The sequence below is a fragment of the Leptopilina boulardi genome, unplaced genomic scaffold, assembly GCF_019393585.1.
Source record: "Leptopilina boulardi isolate dan_hultmark-lab unplaced genomic scaffold, ZJU_Lbou_2.1 LbouV2_273, whole genome shotgun sequence".
NCBI classification, from domain to species: Eukaryota; Metazoa; Arthropoda; class Insecta; order Hymenoptera; family Figitidae; genus Leptopilina; species Leptopilina boulardi.
Window position 1 is genome coordinate 2901327 of NW_026137833.1, and position 15448 is coordinate 2916774.

Sequence of the window (15448 nt, forward strand, 5' to 3'; positions counted from 1 at the left end):
ATCTGAAAGAAAATTCTATGCAATGAAATTCTACACAATAAAAATTCCTTAAAATGACAATTATGTATGTTAAATGAAAATTCGAACAAATAAAAATTCTAGATGTAAAGTGAATTTTCGGTTATATGAAAATTGTGTAATATAGAAAATCGTTTTTATAAAATATTCTAAGTGGAAAATATGATAAAAAAAAAAACGAATTTTCCTTATATAAGAAATTTTAAAATTTCGAAAAACTTTTATTTAAACTTAATGAAGAATTTGATAAATTTTTGTATCATTTAGTAAGGAATCAAATATGTTTACCAAATTTTATAAAATATAACTACATTATAAATTTCATATTTGTATTTTTTTATATGAAAATTTCATATATAACATAATTTTTTATTTTTACCATATTTTCCACGACTTGTAAAATACTTTTATAAAATTTGATATTTATTTTCTTTCATTGTATTAAAAATTTCTTTACATTAATATAAATTTTAACATCAAAAATTTATTTTCATTTCAATAATTTTTGAATTTAGCGCCAGGTATCTATAGTTTTGTGTTACATGATTGGTATACTTGTACTTATACATCAATTACATGATCTCTAACCTCAAAATTCTACTAATTAATTTCATGAATGTAAATCAACTTCGAGAAGTAAAATTTTTTTTTAATTTTCGTTTATTTATGATAAAAAAGAATTAAAAATAAATGTAGTATTTCATTTTAAAACTAATTTTATTTAAAACTCAAAACGAAATAATGATGGAAATGGTATCATTTCTGCTACTACTGCTCAAAATTATAAGGTATTATTATTAATATTATATTGAAGGAAATCTAAAAAAAATTAACAACTTGACGATTAATAACAACGTTTTTATTTCACTAATTCGACATTATGTGCGATACACTAACAGTCAGTTTGATAATTTTGTAAAACCCATAAAGATTACGATTAAAGACTATATATTATAATTCCCTGAAATATTTTTTAAAAAAAATTCATTATTTATCTTTCTGTTAAAGTTATCCATCTTTCGAAGTCAATTCTGATAATTAAATATCAATACAAATATATATAATAACGACGTTTGAGCATTTTTATTCTCATGTAAACTTTAAAAAAATATGCTGCTAAATGTCTATTTACTTGATCTGAGTATATAGTATATAATATGTATTTATTAAGAATGGAGTTTTTAAATTTGGAAGACACTTCCAAATATATAAATTAAAATTATTCCCTCTTTTTACATATATGCAAAAAGAAGAAAAAATTTATTTCCTATTATTAAAATATATATATATATATGTGACGCTCCACGAGAGAAGGGACCTATCCCCGAAATAACATTAGGCTCAGTTTTCCGTGCACCGTACATGAAAACTAAGCCTAATATTATTTCGGAGATAGGTCCCTTCTCTCATGGAGCGTCACAATATATATATATAAAAAAAAAGATATTGATTATTTGAAAAAAAATCTTAAAAACGCATACACATTTAAAGAGTGGAATTTCCTCAGAAAATAATGAAAAAATTCGATGTAAACTATTTCGTTGAAATCTATGTATATAACAATATGTGTACGTCCGCATGAAAAGGGACCACTTTATCGATTACAATAAAGATTATTTTTGCGTGAATATTAATGCAAATATCGCCCTTATGAAAGAAACTAAAGTCGTCCCTTTTCATGCGGACGTACACATATTGTCTATTATTATTATTTTAATGCCAAATTTTCTATTTTTGATTAAGGCGACTAGACCGATTTTAAAGCATGTTTTCGTTATGACAATAAAATTGAGTTTATATATATAAAACAAAATAAACTCGTCAAACGATAATAAAACGGCAGTGGAGAATAATTTTTCTATTAAAAAAAAAAAAAAAATTATATATTATATACAGATTAAAAATAAAAATTGGTAACAAGCCTCTCAATAAAATAAAATGTGATTATTATATAGTAATGATTCCACTGAATCGCTATACCATTAAATCAGGCAGTTTCCTTTTTCATTTGAACGATATCTCAACGACGTCTCGACAATTATGAACAATATATTTTTTTTAAATTCTCTTCATTTAATATCAATCCATTAAACCCAGCGAAGCTTATATAGTGAATAAAATATATATATATTATATTATATGAGATTTCAAAAACGATTTGACTATTTCTATAAGAGAGCTTCGAAGCACAAAAAAATATTGTTGCGAGGTAGACGCAGTGGACGTTCTTTCTTTCTTTCTTCTTTTTCTTATTTTTATTATTATTATTATTATTATCATCAAAGATTCGAGAAAATATTTACATATCACGGGGTTCATGAGGATCGGGAAGTTTTTGCCAATTTGGTTCAACGCCCCAAATTTCACGAGCATACTCTGCAATCGTTCGATCTGATGAAAACTTTCCTGATGATGCAATATTGTGAATTGCCATCTCTACCCATTTTGTCTCGTCCTAAAAATAACAAAAAAAAAAACCATTATTAATATTAATAAAAACTATTCCTTTTTAATTTAAAACAAAAACTTTATAATTTTTTTCATAGAGCTTTTAAATTGATTTTTTTTTGTTTAATTATGTTTTCTAATATTAATTTTCTTAATGTACTTAAGTATATAATAATAATAAATTAATCCTAGACAGTACAACTGGGGTACAAAAATACCCCAGAGAAAATATAAATTACGGCCCTGGCTCTGTAAGCTCAACTGCCATGGCACCCTAACCTTAATTACGACGCTAATTGCGAAAAGTTTTATATGTCTATTGTTCATTTCAGAGAGTTTTCTCATGATTCCTTTTTATTATCACAATTCTTGTGAATCTGAAAGGAAAGTCACCCTAATCTACAACGATTAGATGGTCACTCTTTAATTAGGGTGGATAATGCAACCCACTTCTGGGAATTTGTCTTTCCTCTTTGTGAAAATCCCGTATAAAAGGTCCACATATGCCAGGAGAGACCAGTTCAGATTTTGGTGCACGTCGACTTCAAATACGAAATTTTTTAGAAGTATACTGTTACTCTACCCAATTTTATACTCAAGTTGAACTTAGAAGAATCTTTGTGTCAAGTGTTAAAAATATCTACGTCAAGAAGAACTCATCCAAGTATTCAAGGCTTTGACTTTCCCATAATATTTGGAAATCATCTTTTCATCCTTTTCTGGAAGAATTACATTGTTTGAGTTTTCGTTATCACCTGAACTCCGGACCTGCACTGAGAAAAATCTGTATTCAATTTAATATATTGTATATGAAGCAACAATGCAATACTAGAACTGAAATTTAATATACAGTTTCATTAAATTTAATATAGATTGACTTTAAATTTAATACACTTTATGTTACATTTTATGTAAATGTATATTAAATTTAATGAAACTGTACATTAAATTTCAGTTCTAGTATTGCGCATATCTGCTTCATATACAATATATTAAATTGAATACAGATTTTTCTATCAGTGTGTGATCATCACCAAGGACCGTCAACCTTCCTGTGAGCTCATAAGCATATCTAGTACCAAGCGTTCCTGGCTATATTTAAGAACACTGCAGTGGTCCTTTTTCATACATCTAAATTTTTAAGATAAGTCGTAATACTTTTTATCTAAATCCTTTCTAACTCCTTATAAAAATTTATAGTAACCTTTACATTCCCTGTTGCAGTGGAATGCTGACTTCCTTTATTTCCGAGAATGGTTTCTTCAGGATACTTTCTCTCAAAGACCAATTTTATAACTCTAAATATTTTTCTAAATAAACTTGTAACCTTGTCATTAAAAATCAATATTCTCTTTCTTACATGTACCCATAACGAAGAGCCTTCTGCTCTATAAATGAAACAGGAATAATTCACTGAATCACCAAGCGGATAAAAATAAATATAAAATATTATTTCTTCACTTATTTTCTCTATTTGAGACCTTATAATACCAAAAAAAAAAAAATAATTTTTATGATAAAACGAGTCAAGTGTCAATTTTTCGAAAAAAAATTAAGTAAACTATTTACTTGATAGATGAAAAAACCTCAATTTCAAAAATTAGACTTTTGACCCCTTTTTTCTTTGACAAAAAAAGTATTTTGCTTCCTACCTGATAAATTGCACTGACGCGATCCTGCATTTTGATATAGCTTTCATAATCAGCAAGAAGGAAGAATCTGTCCCACTTGAGAAGAACATCAGCGATATCTTTAAATTCATCAGGATTACTGGGACTAAAGAATCCACTTTGAATTTGATCAATGCACTGTTTCGCCTCAGGCAATTTATTATAATAATCATAAGCATTATAACCCCTCCTCTTCAGATCTTCAACTTCATCGACAGTCATACCAAAGATGAAAATATTATCATCACCCATTTCCTCGGCCATTTCAACATTGGCACCATCGAGAGTGCCAATAGTTAGTGCGCCGTTCAACATAAATTTCATATTACCAGTTCCCGAAGCTTCAGTACCAGCAGTGGAAATCTGTTCACTTAAATCGGCAGCTGGAATAATTTTCTCAGCCAATGTGACTCGATAATTTTCCAAAAAGATAAACTTTAATTTATCACCGACAATTGGATCATTATTAATAACATTAGCAACGCTGCAAATAAGTTTAATGATCTTTTTAGCTAAATGATAACCTGGAGCAGCTTTTCCTCCAATCATCACAGTTCTAGGAACAATTGGAGCCGATGGATCTCTTTTAATTCTATTATAAAGAGTTATGACGTGCAAACAATTAAGTAATTGTCTCTTGTATTCGTGAATACGTTTCACCTGTATAAAAAGAAAAAAAGATTCCCTTTAAGTACAAGTTTTTCTAGGCAATTTTTTTTTTTATAGAAAAATCAAATTATTTTATACATCACCTGAATATCAAAAATGGAAGCTGGATTGACCTTAACGCCATATTCCTTCTCGAGGAGTTCAACTAAACGAAGTTTATTCTCCTGTTTAATTTTAACGATGCTTCTTTGGAAAGCGGGATCTTTGGCCCATTGTTTTAGTTGCTCCAATTGATCTAAATGAACTGCCCACTCACTGCCAATTTTCTACAACATCAATTAAAAATTAAAATATCTAATCAATCGACTCGATGTTCAATTAATTAACACTAATTACCTCTTCAATGATATCGGACAAATTTGGATTGCAAAGCAAAAGCCATCTTCGGGGTGTAATTCCGTTTGTCTTATTTTGGAATTTCTCTGGATTCATCTCGTAAAAGTCACGGAATCTGAAACGATACATTAATTCGTAAGAGTTTTTCTTAAAAACTTATTGATCTTGAGACGGGAAAATATTTCTTGACGTTATTTCGAAAAATATAATGATCAAATATCCTAGAATAATGATCATAGGTCAATAGTTCGCCCCTGTGAACTTATTTCGATCATAGCGCTAATAGTTCGATATATTGTCGCATTATCAAAAACTCATCGGGTTTTACTTATTTCTTGTGTGAACAAAATTATTTTATAAAATTTCTTTGTTCAATAAATTAGTATTCCTGGAAGTCGCTTAATCTTTTATATTTTTGGGTTCACCAACTTCCCTCTCTGTAATGTCTTTTGTTAATTTTAATTAATGAATTAACTGGTGTCCGCGTGCAAATATATTTTTATTTTATCGTCAGAGACCCAGTAACTCTAAACCTTGGGTGTGGAATAGTTTTATTTATTTGTTCTTGTAAATTTTGATCATTTTATTCTTATTTAATTATTTTAAAACTGAAAATTATTCCGTCTTAAGATAAAACAAAAAAGAAAACTTACACGGAGTCTTTCAGGATTTCAGAATGAATTCTCGCGACACCATTAATGGCATGACTTCCAACAATAGACAAATGTGCCATATTGACTCTCTTCTCGCCTTCCTCCTCAACCAATGACATACGACGCATTCTATCTAAATCACCAGGCCACTTGGCAGCGACTTCCTGAAGATGAAGAAAGTTAATATGATAAATAATTTGCAAATGTCTGGGCAGAATGCACTCAAGCATTGAAGTCGGCCATCGTTCCAAAGCTTCTGGTAGTACAGTATGATTCGTATAGGCACAGGTTCTCACTGTAATTTTCCATGCCTGAAACGAAAGTTCAATACAATATTAATAGAATAGAGGGAATTGTATTTTACATCCTGAAAAAAAAAATGAAACAAACCTCATCCCAACTGAGACCCTCAATATCGATGAGAATTCTCATAAGTTCAGGAATTGCCAACGATGGATGAGTATCATTCAATTGAATAGCGACTTTGTCAGGGAATGCATTGAAATCAGTTCGATGATGTTCCCTGGATCCAAATTTACTTGATTTGTAACGACGAATAATATCCTGAAGTGTTGCAGCGCACATAAAATATTCTTGCTTCAATCGCAATTCTTTACCCTCGAAAAAGTTATCATTTGGATATAAAACTCGTGAGATATTCTCAGCCAAATTACGATCGATTACAGCCTGAATATAGTCTCCATCATTGACTAAAAATAGTTCAAAATATTCATTACTAACGAAAACTGATCCTAATAATAATTAAAGGACAAAAAAAAAGAAGAATTTAAAGTTTTAATAAACTTACAGAATTTCAAATTAAATTCAACTGGCGATTTGGCAGACCACAGTCTTAATGTATTGACAACATTATTTTTATATCCAGGAATTGGATTATCATAGGGCATGGCAAAAACGACCTGCGTGTTTACCCATTTTTTGCCTTCGGCAGTATCAATGACGTGACCATAAAAATTAACTGGAAGCATAAATTCAGGACGAGCTTTTTCCCATGGATTTCCATAACGAAGCCAATCATCAGGCTCTTCTACCTGTTCACCATTCTTTATTTTCTGAGCGAAAATTCCATACTCATAACGAATTCCATATCCGTATGCCGCGAGTCCTAAAGTCGCCATACTGTCTAAAAAGCAAGCAGCTAAACGACCCAAACCCCCATTTCCAAGACCAGCATCTTCTTCAAGTTCCTCCAATTCTTCAATATCGAGACCCATCTTTAAAATTTTAAATTAAAATCAGAAAAAAATTCTACTTAACTTAATGTTTAAATTCAATTTAATTAGAAGTTGTTGATAATATTTTCAATTCCTAGTGAGATTAATTAATTATTTAAATTCAATTAAATTTTGAAAATTAATTTCTACAAAATATTCATTACCTGATACATGGCTTCATCACAGGCTCCTTGAATTCCTAAATTAATCATTGTATTTTGAAGAGATCTTCCCATGTAGTATTCCAAGGAGAGATAATACACTCTCTAAAACAAAGGAAACATTTTTCAAAATATTTTCTTTTCAAAATTATCATTTTATTTATTCATTTTGACCATAGTGTGCTAAACTTATTGATTCTTTGTCAAAAAATTAATGTTATGATTACAGGAATAGACCATATTTTAGGAAGAATTTCAAAGGACAAATTGATTAAGTTGGGACGAAGGAAAAAAATGGTTTTTTTATTCTGATAACTTCATTAAAAATTATTTGTTTATTTTACATCCATTTCATTAATGTAAATTAAAATAAATCCACTTCGTACAAAAATATCTTCTTACATTAATCCGATCTATATTACAAAATTAAATTGCTAATTGAAACAATCTTTGAACAATAGTTCACATCACAAAAAATGTAACTTTTTGATTCTTAATTCCTTTTGGCAAGGAAATGAGAGATTTTTTTCAAAAAAAAAGCAAAAGTATTTCTTTAGTTGAATAACTTCATTAAATAAATTTTTAATTTCTCACAAAAAAGGAATTATTGGGACAAAAAATTTTAGATCTACATTTTATTTGAGTTTTAATTTGAAACAAAATTATTTTATTCGAGAACAATCATCAAAAACATGGGGATCTATTTTATTGACCCATAATATTGTTTTTATAAAAGAAATTTTTTATCCTAATTATATATAACTAAAGCAGATTATATAGATCCTAAATATTTTGTTCAATCTAAATAATTTCTGAAGTTTAGAAGCAAAATTTTAATTCATTAAAACGTAAGTTATTTAAGAAAATATGAAAGAGCTAATTCTATCCGAGATGGACGACATTGTAAATATTAGTACCAACTACAGTGGCGCCAATTCTTTTGATTATACATAGCCTTAAATTTCACACACAATATATGAACAAGAGTTTCTTTTTTGGACTGCAATCAAAAATTGTAATGCAATTTAGTTTTGCAAATATTATAGAAATATTATATATTAATATAAATATTATAGAAAAATTCCTTTAACGACATATAATAACATTTAAAATGATCACTAAAAGAAAACTTGAAAGTATATTCATCAAATTTTAGCACGAGCCAAGAATTTTGATGCTTTTAGGAAAGTTTCCAAAATAAAATTTTTTTTTTGGCTTTGCTACAAAAAAATATTCACATTTTTTTTTTAATTTTACAGTCCTTTATTTGAAAAATAAAATAATTATTATTTCATAATAATGGAAACATTTCATTTAGAATGGATTAAAAATTATTTGCTAAAAAATTCAAAAGTATATTAATAGGAAATGCATGATAAGGTTGGCTTTAAATGATAACAATAGATAATAACTAAGCGAAGGATTTTAAATATACAATTTAATCTTAATGACATAGAAAATGATGAATACAATAACAAGAATTCTAAACATTTTACTAATTATCATCTCAATGTATTAATTAATTGTTAAAACTTTGCCAAGAGGAAAACATGTACATTGCACTTTATATTATGTATTTGTTGTCAACAAAATTAATTTTTTATTTTAATTATTTTGATAATCATTGAATTATATTTTGTTAAAATTTATATGTATACAAAATATTAAAAACTACAAAACTTTTAATTAAATAACCAATCAATTTTACAAGAGAAGAAAAAAAGAGTAGAAATGAAATTTTTTAGAATTAAATAAATAAATTCAAATAAACAATTGTTCTTTATATTCTCTTTTTCTTCAGTGAATGAAAAAAATGAGATGTTGATCTATTTTTGCAAGAGTTTCAATAAAAAAAATCATCTAAAATAAATTCAACCCGGAAATGTAAGAGAGAGAAAGAAATAAAGCTCAAAAATAATCTCCATCTCTCAACAATAATTGCGTAATATAATTTGACACACGTTCGAATTGTATAACAGCCAATAATAATTAAAATTAAACTTTAACAATAAAATAAAAAAAATTAAGTATAATAATAAATATAATGAAAATAAAATATTATAAATGCATAATTAATATTTTACGCTAAATATATTGTTTATTCAAATTCCTTAAAAATTAAAAAAAAAATTTTGGTTTTAAATGAAAACAATAAATTTTTACCATATTAATATTTTAATATAATAAAATGTAGATGTATTATTTTAAACAAATCAACTTTTTTCACATATAAGAAAAAAAATTTGTATATTTAATAACAAAAAAAAAAAATTTCTTATTTATCATTTTATTGTTAACATCTTTCAAAGACACTTAGAAATTATCTATAACGCCTTCAAATGTGAACTTTGCATTTAACCTTTCACAATTATAACTATAAAAGCAAATAGACAATAAACAGACAATTTTATATTATTCTCGATCATTTCAAATGAACCCAGAATGATATTGACAAAACTTTATATCGTTTGAGTTTTCAAGCTGACATTTTTATTAAACATATATACATTTTGATATCAGTTATCATGAGTAAACTATTTCAAAAAAATTTTTTTTTTATCTCAAAATCTATATTTGTCGAAAATTTATTTAGTGTTCTATTATTTAATTCAGTTTTTATAAATTTACACAAAACTGACACCTAAAAAAAGAGTTTTTGTTAATTTAAAGAAATCAGTTTCTTTGACTTATTTTAAAATAAATTTTTCTTAACAACAAAAAAATGGTTTTTTAATTCAAAGAAAATTGTTCTATAAAATTAAAGAAATTCTAATATTGACAAAGGGTCAGAGAAAAAATTTTTTTTATTTAAAAATGAAATTTTTTTTTGAATAAAAAATATTTTTACAAAATTTCTTTGAATCAAAGAAAAATTATTTTTAAATCGAAGAAATGAGTCGAAAGAAAATGGTTTCTTTAAAGGAACAAAAACTTTTTGCTATAGATATACTATTTAGTACAATTCAGAAAATTAAATAGAAGAATTTTGAGGTTAGAAATTTAAATAATTTTCATGAAATTACAAAAGTAAAAGTGCTAACCACTTAACACAGTATTGTAGATAATGGCTCTAAATTTAAAAATTGTTGAAATGATTAAGTGTCTATTTATTTCTTTAAGCCTGTTTATTCCTATATTTGAATCAATAAATATGTTTTCTTGAAAGTAAAGAAATTTTAGTTTTAATTGAAAGAAAATTTTTTTTAATGACAAAAACTTCTTTTTTTATGTGATTTACTGTAATATTTTCTCGATTCTATCGGGATATCCGCTGGGGGCGTGGCTTAGCATATTATCCTACGTTCAGTAGTACCATTTATCACCACTATGTCTGAAAGTTACTCTGATTGGTTTAAACTGGACAAAAATTGACAAACATCCTACTTTCAAGGGTTAAAAATGTTTTCAACACACGGAAAAAAAGAAAAAGTAACTTTTACTACTTTAAAAGTAAAATTGGACCTGTCCGAAGTTTCTGCGCATCTCTCGCAACTTTTACTCCAAAAATAGTAAAATTTACTTCAGAAATTGTAAAAATTACTACGGAAACAGTAAAATTTACTACAGAAATAGTCAATTTTACTATTTTTCGAGTAAAAGTTGCCAGAGATGCGCAGAAACTTCGGACAGGTCCAATTTTACTTTTAAAGTAGTAAAAGTTACTTTATTCGTTTTTCCATTTTTCTCCGTGCAGAGAGCGCTTCACAGTAACGGACATCCCAATCAGTGACTGTGTATTATATTTTAAATTTCTAAATATAATTAAATATAGAAAGTAAAAAACTTTTTAAATTAGTGAAAGTTTTTTATTTCAATTCACTCAAAAAGCATACAAAATTGAAATAAAACATTAATTTCAAGTTTAGTTAAGGCCAAAGCAGAATAGCTTCGCGAAAGACGTTCGCGAACGTGAAACATGAGTTAAAAAAGGACAGAGATATATTTACATCCTTTTCTAACTCATGCATCTCGTTCGCGAACGACTTTCGCGAACCTATTCTGCGTTGGCCTTTAGAAAAAAAGTATGAACTTATTGGTATGCCTGCTGAGGGCGTGGCTTAGCATTTCACCCTACGTTCAATAGTACCATTTTTTGCCACCATTTATAAAAGTTACTCTGATTGATGGAAGCTGGATAAAAATCGTACTTTAAATAGTTTTAAAAAACCTTTAACAGAAAGCGTTTCACAGTAACGGGAATCCCAATAGGTTATATTTTACATTGTAATATTCTAATGTAATATAAAATAATACTAAATTCACCTACAGTTTAAGTAATAATTTTGACAATTATTTTAAAACATAATACAAAAAAATACTTTTAAAAACAGTTAATTTTTTTTTTAAATATTAAAAATTTCTTAACATTAATATAATCTATTATTAAATAATCACTTATTTGTTTCAAAAAATTTTTAAATTTAGCGCCATTTTATACAGTTTTGTGCTGCATGGTTGGCATCATGTTGAAGCTATATCATTTTTACTATACTGCAACATAAAATGAATATCGCCTGAAAATTATTACTCAGGGGTTTTTGGGGTCGCTGATTACGAATCAGGTGTTAGTTTTCAAAAATTCAAAATGGTGGATCAAATATGGCGGACAAAAAAAAATTAAAAAATCGTTTAGAGTCGCCTGAAACTTGTTACTCGGGGGTTTTTGGGGTCGCTGATTACGAATCCGATGTTAGTTTTCAAAAATTCAAAATTTCAGGCGACTCTAAACGATTTTTTAATTTTTATTCTCCATATTAAATCCGCCATTTTGAATTTTTGAAAACTAACTCCTAATTCGTAAGCAGCGGCCCCAAAAACTATAAGAACCGCACTTTAGTTTTCTTTTTTTCATTTCTCAGTTTGGCTTGGGTGTGAAAGGGTTAAAAAGTTTCATATATTTGGATTATTTAACAATAAAATTTATGAGCAAAAAAAGAGGAATAACTTAAATACATATTATGTCAATAATTTTCAAATTTTTATTGTTTTTCTCCATTTTCAAAAATTGAAAAACACAAGTTCATTGACACTTTCAAAAAAAGAAACTCGATTGGCAATCTTAGCCTAAAAGAATCACGTGCTAAATAGCAGTAACATTATCGTTTTAGACTTAGACAACATCCAGGGCAAGGTTGTGTACCCTTGATATGTGAAATAAAAGAGATGACCGATCCAAGTGCAAAAACAAACTATTTTTTTTTAATTTTATTTTTTTTTGATCGATCTATAAGATTTAAAATTTCAATTTATCGACATTTAATATATTTATTACAACTTGTTGTTCATATCTTACGAAATTATTAAACAATACAAGGTCAATATGGTCAATAAGAAATATTTATGTTTTATAAACAATACTTCAATAATTTGACAGTTCTCATAAGTCGGATAGAAAAAAAAAGTTAAAAAAAAAAAAAAATAAGATAAATTATATATTGGAATGAAAATTTATTGCTGATAGGAAGTTAAAATAAATACTTCCTCGAAATTCGATTTAAAAATTTTTTTTTTTTTTATCAGCTTGAAAGTGAAGAACTTGATATTCAATGGAACATTCTATTAATATGTACTTCTTGAAAATGAAAGTTTAGTCACATGTTTTTTTTTTTTGAATATATGCAGTTGAATTCGAAATTTGTTCCACTTTTACTTATTTTATTAAATTTTGTTTTAGAGAAAAAAAAATGGTATAGTCTTTAGTCTCAAAAATTTAGGCGACAATTAACAAACAACTTTTCTCTTCCTTGATACTTCTAAATTTAGATCGATGTCATATTGCACCGTGTCAAAGTATAACATCTCAAGACGGGAATTTTTTTTTCCCTAAAAAAAAAACCCTCATTTTCTTCCTTTAAATACAATTTTCAAAAATAAACTGTTTTCCCTTTTTAAAAAAATTAATTTCTGCCTTAAAATACAATTTTCAAAAATAAAACTGTTTTCTCTTTTAAAACATTTTGCTTCCTCATAAAGATTTTATATTTATTTACTCTCTAAATTTGAATCAGTGAAAGTCAAATCCGTTGCGAAATTCTAATGGGTTTTCACTAATAGTAGTGAAATTTCACTGATTCAAATAGTTAGAATTTAGCGACTGGTTGGACATTAGTGATTTATTTACTGATTCAAATGTAGAGAGTATGAATCATAAGTTTCATAATGATATCAATTAAACTAATTTAGAAAATTAAGTTCCTTATTTAAAAAATACATAAATCAAAGCATGTTTTAAAGCATTATATGTAACTCAGTGATGATATATTAAGAATTAAAACAAGAAATAAAAATTAAAACTATAACAAATTGCACTTCTTTAAAAATTTTGAAGTTTATATATATATATATATATATATATATATATATATATATATATATATACTGCTTTTTAATAATATTGTTTATTTTTCTGTTTTTCTTTATTGTTACATGGAGAAAAATGGAAAAACGAATAAAGTAACTTTTACTATACTTTAAAAGTAAAACTTGAACTGTCCGCAGTCTTTGCGCATTTCCGTCAATTTTTACTCCAGAAATAGTAAAATTTACTATTTCCAAAATAATTTTTACTATTTTTGGAGTAAATTTTACTATTTTACAATAAAGTAGTAAAAATTATTTCGGAAATAGTAAATTTTACTATTTCTGGAGTAAAAATTGACGGAAATGCGCAAAAACTGCGGACAGTTCAGGTTTTACTTTTAAAGTATAGTAAAAGTTACTTTATTCGTTTTTCCATTTTTCTCCGTGTATACTTAGCACGTCTTAAAATGTAACTATGGATATTTAGCGGTGTTAGATAAATTGTTGATATTGTAATTAATAACGTTATTAATTTTGCTCAGTATTAACTTTCTTGATTATTAATGTTATTTCTAAATATTATTTTATGTGAAATATTATAATATGCTCTCTAAATCTGAATTAGTAAAAATGTTTACTAATTTGAATTAGTGACTCATTTTTTGCTTCTGAATTAGTAAAATTTTACTAATTATTAGTAACTTTTACTAACAATTAGTAAAATTTAACTAATTCAGAAGCAAAAAGTGAGTCACTAATTCAAATTAGTAAACATTTTTACTAATTCAAATTTAGAGAGTGTACTGTTTCTTCGAGGGCTTTTTAGCACTAGAAACTTCAAATATTTAAATAAATAAATAAATAATTTAAGGTCGTAAATGATTCAAAAATAGGTCAATTTATGCGTTTTTAAATGTACTTTAATTGTATAATTTAAATAAAATGACAAAGATTTTTTAAATAAAAAAACTTTGAAAAGTAATTTTTTTTATTCCAAAATTTTTGATTTTTTTAAACGCTAATAAATCTGAATCAAATGAATATGTTAAAATGTTGAATTTAGAAAATTTTTGATATTACAATACTTCCTTCATGAGAAAGTAATATTTCCTCAAGGTGGACATAATCAATATTACAATAATATTACCCCAATAATGTGTATAAAAAAAATTAATAAATTGACCGAATCCTCTTATATTAAACAAAATTTGTTTATTAAAGTGATCCGGTAAAAAAAAAAACTAATTTTTTATCCTCCAAAGAGGAAAAAAATAAAAAAAAACTAAAATTAAAATTTTCCTTTTAAATCCAAAACTTATAGATCACCCTGTATATGATTTTCCTCTTTTTTTTTAAACACAACCGGCGTTTTAGTTATTATAATGAAAATAATATTAAATTACCTTTGGATCTTTTTCGTAATAATATTGTTGAGTACGAATCCATCTCGAGACAAGATTATCCTTAACACTGTGAGCTAGGGCAAAATAATAATCTCGAGATGTAGCGACATTACGATCCTTAACAAGGGTGTAATGTAGATGTCTGTTAAATGTCTTCTTAAAATTTCCAACATTTTCAACATCTACAATGCCCCGCACTGAGATTTGCTTCCTCTTCTCATGATCAACATCATTAGCAGACATTTTCTTTTTCTTTTTTTTTTTAAACACACTCAATCCGAGTTTTTAATTTAAAAAAAAAAAAAAACAACTTTATTCTCTGGAAAAATGATATATTTTATATATATTCACTATGAAATTTAACGTCGAGAAACGAACTCCACTGTAGTCCGTCCACGAATGAAATAGAAGTGAGATGAAATGTCACCTTGTCTCAAGGTTACAAGCATTACGATTGCGCACATAAATGCTTACTTTTCTATCATGTGTTTAAAGAAATGGCGCCAAAATCAATGTATTTGAACCACAACATAATTTGGGCACAATTCCAATATA

General features: G+C 26.7%; 1 protein-coding gene across 1 annotated transcript; it reads right to left on the reverse strand.

The window, feature by feature from the left end:
• Positions 1-861: 861 nt before the first annotated feature.
• On the reverse strand, positions 862-15310 carry LOC127281695 (glycogen phosphorylase). The gene is made up of 9 exons (XM_051305551.1): positions 14894-15310; positions 7194-7295; positions 6603-7029; positions 6185-6504; positions 5795-6105; positions 5142-5256; positions 4889-5071; positions 4119-4796; positions 862-2473 (listed from the first exon to the last, which is right to left on the reverse strand). Exons 1-9 carry the CDS (start codon positions 15134-15136, stop codon positions 2318-2320), a joined length of 2535 nt encoding a protein of 844 aa, XP_051161508.1. The 5' UTR covers positions 15137-15310; the 3' UTR covers positions 862-2317.
• Positions 15311-15448: the final 138 nt, after the last annotated feature.

Excerpts from the sequence above, each read along its gene's own strand:
- LOC127281695 (XM_051305551.1), bottom strand. The coding sequence starts at position 15,136 with ATGTCTGCTAATGATGTTGATCATGAGAAGAGGAAGCAAATCTCAGTG. Across the intron at positions 7,296-14,893 it reads ATTACGAAAAAGATCCAAAG|AGAGTGTATTATCTCTCCTT; the intron begins GTAATTTAATAT and ends CCTTTGTTTTAG. Across the intron at positions 5,072-5,141 it reads TGTCCGATATCATTGAAGAG|AAAATTGGCAGTGAGTGGGC; the intron begins GTAATTAGTGTT and ends TTGATGTTGTAG.